The 5,704-nt window shown below is 37.5% G+C and overlaps 1 protein-coding gene across 1 annotated transcript in view; it reads left to right on the top strand.

Annotated features, from left to right (window-relative positions):
- Positions 1-1,910: 1,910 nt before the first annotated feature.
- EMR3 (egf-like module containing, mucin-like, hormone receptor-like 3) overlaps positions 1,911-5,704 on the top strand; it is a 32,182-nt gene continuing 28,388 nt past the window's right edge. The window contains exons 1-2 of the mRNA XM_008566051.1: positions 1,911-2,109; positions 4,285-4,404. Of these exons, the coding sequence (XP_008564273.1) occupies positions 1,911-2,109; positions 4,285-4,404 (319 nt within the window). The remainder of the gene's footprint in view (positions 2,110-4,284; positions 4,405-5,704) is intronic.

Raw genomic sequence — 5,704 nt, 5'->3', positions numbered from 1 at the left:
AAAAAAAAGTTAAACACAGAATTACCATGTGACCCCACTATTCCTCTCCTAGGTATACACCCAAGAGAACTGAAAATGGGGACTCAAATGAATACCTTTATGTGAATGTTCTTAACAGCACTGTTTACAATAGCCAGAAGGTGGGAACAACCTAAATATCCATCGACAGATGAATGGATAAACAAAATGTATATCCATACAGTGGAATATTATTCACCATAAAAAGGAATGAAGTCCTAATTCGTGCCTGCAACGTGATGAACATTGAAAACATTATGCTCATTTAAAGAAGCCAGTCATAAAGATCATATATTGTATGATTCCATTAATGTGAAATATCCAGAATAGGAAAATCCACAGAGACAGAAAGCAGATTGGTGTTTGGTAAGGGCTGAGGAATATTAGGGAATACTGCTTCATGAGTATGGAGTTTAATTTGGGCGTAATGAAAATGTTTTGGAACCACAGAAAGGTGGTGGCTGTACGACATCATGAATGTATAAATGCCACTGAATCGTTCACTTTAAAATAATGAATTTTCCGTTATGTCAATTTCACCTCAATATAAAAAAAATGCATTTCCAAAACAAGATAGATGCAAAGTCATTATGCCAAATCAGAACTACAATAGGAGCTCTGAAGGGCAGAGACTTCAGTGACTACTCTGTACAAATGAGTTTAAACCAAGAAGACTCTAGCCGTCATTTAGAGGAGAGAGAGAGATCTTATATATCAGGCAGGAGGATGAGAGTCTGCTCCTAAACTAGAAAACTCAGCTCAGAATTCCCATGAAGACTCATTGGACTGAAAAAGCAAGTCATTTAAAAAGTTTATCTGAACCCCCATTCTGGAAGTTCCTCCAACCCTTTTTAAATATCACTCTGCTTATAACTCATCGGTGCGGTAGCCTTTTACTCTTAAGAGCATTCATTCAGCCCATGAACATTTATTGAGCACCGACTAGTTGCTAAGGACTATTCTATGTGCTGGGAAAGAGCTGTGGACAAGACAGAGTTCCTATCCTGAGGGAACTCACTGTCTAGAACTTTAATGCTGACAAATCCCCCAGGGAGATTGTTAAAGTGCAGATTTGGATTTAGTGCACCTGGGCTGGGGCCCAAAGTTCTTCATTCGTAACAGGCTCCCAGGTGATGCTTATGCTGCTGGTCCAGGAACCATACTCTGAGTATAAGGGTGGGGGAGGGAGATCAGTATAAAACTGGTCTTTCAAATCACCTCTGTTACAATTTTTAAAACTTCACCTTGGCCCTTCATTCTTCCCAAGCCTCTGGCCCATCTCTTTGCTAATATTCATAGGCAAATGTCTCGATTTCAAAAGGCCAGTTAGAGTGTCATCTGAGCTATAAATCAATTTCAGGGTTTCTCAACTTTGGCACAATTGACATTTGGTATCGGGTCATTCTTTTTGAGCTGTCCTGTGCATTGTAGGATATTGAGCAGCATCCCTGCTCTCTACCCACTAGATGTCAGTAGCTACCACCCGCTCTTTGTGACAACCAAAAATGTCCCCAGCAGGGGCAAGTGCAGAATCGTTCCCAGTTGGGAACTGCTGATCTATTTCTAGCAAACTTACCACTACCCTGTTGGCAAAAGACGTTAATAATAACTAACCCTTAAATGGTGTTTACCAGGTACAGAGACTATTCTAAAAACATGGGATCTCTTAACTCATTTAATCTTCCCCAAAACTCTATGGGGTCCTCTTACTGTCCTGAGGCGCAGAATGATTGTGTGACTTGCCCAAGGACACACAGCTGGTGAATGGTGGATTTGGGATTTGAACCTGAGTCCTCTGACTGCAGGGCCTGCTTTCTCATACTTTTTACTGTCCTTCCAGATATGGGACCTAACAAATCAGTTTTATGTTTTTTGGTTTTTTTTGTTTTTTTATGTCTTCAAAGCTGCAACAGCTTGTTGACGAAGTTGAGTCACTTCTCAACAATAAGACTCTATGGGGAACAGCAGAGAAGCAAGAAATTGCATCCACGGCCACATCTCTCCTCCAGAATGTGGAATCGAATGTTCTAGAAAGTGCCTTGAAAGCCCCAGGGCGAAAAGTCCAGAAGGTCCAAAACAATACTACTGTGGGTAAGAAGATGATATGACCTGATACACATTTGAAGCAGGTTACCAGCTGGGGTCTAGGTTAAGCAATTAGAAAAAGAAATAAATACAGTGCATGAGTCCATTTATATAAAATTCTAGAAAATGCAAACTTATCTATAGTGACAGGGAGGCGAGGGAGGGAAGGATGACAGAGGCACAAGAAATTTGGGGGAAGCTATCGGGGGTGATGGAAACATTTACTGACTTGATCGTTGTGGTGATTTGACAGGTGTATACACCACATCAGACTGTACGTTTTGATGTGTACAGTTTATTGTACATCAATTAAACCTCAATAAAGCTGTTTTTTAAAAAAAGATTGTCAATGGTTTCCAATCCCAGCTCTGGAATTTTGACTTCAAATTAGTTTTTCTGAAAATCCAGTGCCTAACCTTGGAAAACTAGAATCTGGATACTTTTGTTCAAAATTAAACCATTTTCCAGATTAGGAGTAATTCTCATTTTTTTTTTTTTTTATAAAGATGACCGGTAAGGGGATCTTAACCCTTGACTTGCTGTTGTCAGCACCATGCTCAGCTAGTGAGCAAACCGGCCATCTCTATATGGGATCCGAATCCGTGGCCTTGGTGTTATCAGCACCACACTCTCCCGAGTGAGCCACGGGCCGGCCCAGGAGTAATTCTCACCTCTCCTGATTTTGCCAGGTTGTGATGGTTTGATCTGGGACCAGTGCCCTCACCTCACCGGATTTAGTCTCCTCATCTGAAAAATGAGGATAATAATAGTGTGTGAAATGTACTCAGAACTAGGATGGTAATTGTTATAATTATGATTATTCTATCTTTCAACTCTTTAGTATTATAAAATGTTATTAAAATAGTATCAGTCTTGATGTGCTATTTTGTTACTTTTTTTTAACCTTTTTAACATACACAAAAGGAGACAGAATAATAACCCTAATGTACCCATCACTTGGCTTTGACAATTTTCATTCATGGCCAATCTTGTGCTGTCTGCTTGTTAAGCTAGATATTTTCATGAGCTTGTTTGTTTTCTTTTTCCATCTTTATTGAGGTGTAATTGACAAATAAATGTGTATATATTAAAGATGTACAACGTGATGATTTGATACACGTATATATGGTAGAATGATTGCCACAATTAAGTTAACAAACTCATCACCTCCCATAGTTACCTTCTTTTTTTTCCATGAGCTTGTTTTGTTTTGTTTTTTGCATAAAAAATGTATAGTTGGTGTCACTTTTTTAAATTATTTTTTTAATGGTACATGTTTATGCGGTACAGTGTTTTGTTTCAATACCTGCATATATTGTATAATGATTCAATCCGGATAGATAGCATATTCATCACCTAAACATTTATCATTTCTTTGTGGTGATAACATTCAAGATCCTCCTTTCTATCTTGAAATACACACTACAATATTATTGACTGAGTCACCTTAGAATACCAGACCTTATCCATCTTATCTAACTGTAACTTTGCACCTATTGATAACCTCTACCCTACTGCCCTCCATTCCTCCCTCCCCAGCCTCTGGTAACCACTATTCTACTCTTTACTTCTATGAGAACAACTATTTTAAATTCCACATGAGTGAGATCACGCAGTATTGTCTTTCTGTGCCTGGCTTATTTCATTTAGCGTAATGTCCTCCAGGTTCTTCCATGTTGCTGCAAATGTCACAAGCTTTTTTCTTGATGGGAATTCTTTTCATGGCTTTATTTTCATTGGAAGCGTGATTTCTCATTATAGAAACCCACCACTTATTTAATTAATCCCCTTTTGTTGAACACCTAGGTAATTTCCTATTTTTCACCATTATCATTTATGCTGCTGTGAACTTTCTTGTAGTTAAATCTGCCCTCTTGTCCATGATTGTTTCCAAAATTCCTAAAAATGTAATTGTTGCTTCAAAGGTTATGTGCTAAGGGGCGTTAGTTAAGGACTTGGTTTCAGGAGTCAGAGTTTTACCTAACTTCTGATCTTCAGTTTCCTTATCTGTATAATATTCCCTCATGGGTTATAGGAAGCTGCTTAAAGATGACATGTATAAAGCTGTTAGCCCAGTGACTGGCACATCTTAGACATTCAGTAAATGTGAGCTGTGTTGCTATGCACATTTTTTAAGCTTCTTATAATATCAGTAAGCTTGCTCATTGCTTTTCTTACTAGCTATTGAGACTAAAGTGGTTACAGACAACTGCTCTGAAGAAAGAAATATATTCAACTTGAATGCCCAAATGAACTCAATAGACATCCATTGCAACGACATCATCCAAGGACATATACAAGGTACATATCATGGCTGCATTCACACAGAGCAGTACCATTGTGTGAGTTGTGGGGAAACATGCCCGGTAGGCTCCTCCCTAATGGATTTGTTATCCTCAGACTGTCATCTGAATTTTTTCCTTTNTAGTATTATAAAATGTTATTAAAATAGTATCAGTCTTGATGTGCTATTTTGTTACTTTTTTCTAACCTTTTTAACATACACAAAAGGAGACAGAATAATAACCCTAATGTACCCATCACTTGGCTTTGACAATTTTCATTCATGGCCAGTCTTGTGCTGTCTGCTTGTTAAGCTAGATATTTTCATGAGCTTGTTTGTTTTCTTTTTCCATCTTTATTGAGGTGTAATTGACAAATAAATGTGTATATATTAAAGATGTACAACGTGATGATTTGATACACGTATATATTGTAGAATTATTGCCACAATTAAGTTAACAAACTCATCACCTCCCATAGTTACCTTCTTTTTTTCCATGAGCTTGTTTTGTTTTGTTTTTTGCATAAAAAATGTATAGTTGGTGTCACTTTTTTAAATTATTTTTTTAATAGTACATGTTTATGGGGTATAGTGTTTTGTTTCAATACCTGCATATATTGTATAATGATTCAATCCGCATAGATAGCATATTCATCACCTAAACATTTATCATTTCTTTGTGGTGATAACATTCAAGATCCTCTTTTCTATCTTGAAATACACACTACAATATTTTTGACTGAGTCACCTTAGAATACCAGACCTTATCCATCTTATCTAACTGTAACTTTGCACCTATTGATAACCTCTACCCTACTGCCCTCCATTCCTCCCTCCCCAGCCTCTGGTAACCAACTATTCTACTCTTTACGTCTACGAGAACAACTATTTTAAATTCCACATGAGTGAGATCACGCAGTATTGTCTTTCTGTGCCTGGCTTATTTCATTTAGCGTAATGTCCTCCAGGTTCTTCCATGTTGCTGCAAATGTCACAAGCTTTTTTCTTGATGGGAATTCTTTTCATGGCTTTATTTTCATTGGAAGCGTGATTTCTCATTATAGAAACCCACCACTTATTTAATTAATCCCCTTTTGTTGAACACCTAGGTAATTTCCTATTTTTCACCATTATCATCTATGCTGCTGTGAACTTTCTTGTAGTTAAATCTGCCCTCTTGTCCATGATTGTTTCCAAAATTCCTAAAAATATAATTGTTGCTTCAAAGGGTATGTGCTAAGGGGCGTTAGTTAAGAACTTGGTTTCAGGAGTCAGAGTTTTACCTAACTTCTGATCTTCAGTTTCCTTATCTGTATA

Source organism: Galeopterus variegatus, unplaced genomic scaffold (genome assembly GCF_000696425.1).
Source record: "Galeopterus variegatus unplaced genomic scaffold, G_variegatus-3.0.2 Scaffold218, whole genome shotgun sequence".
In the NCBI taxonomy this organism is placed as follows: Eukaryota; Metazoa; Chordata; class Mammalia; order Dermoptera; family Cynocephalidae; genus Galeopterus; species Galeopterus variegatus.
This window is presented reverse-complemented; position numbering and strand designations above follow the sequence as displayed.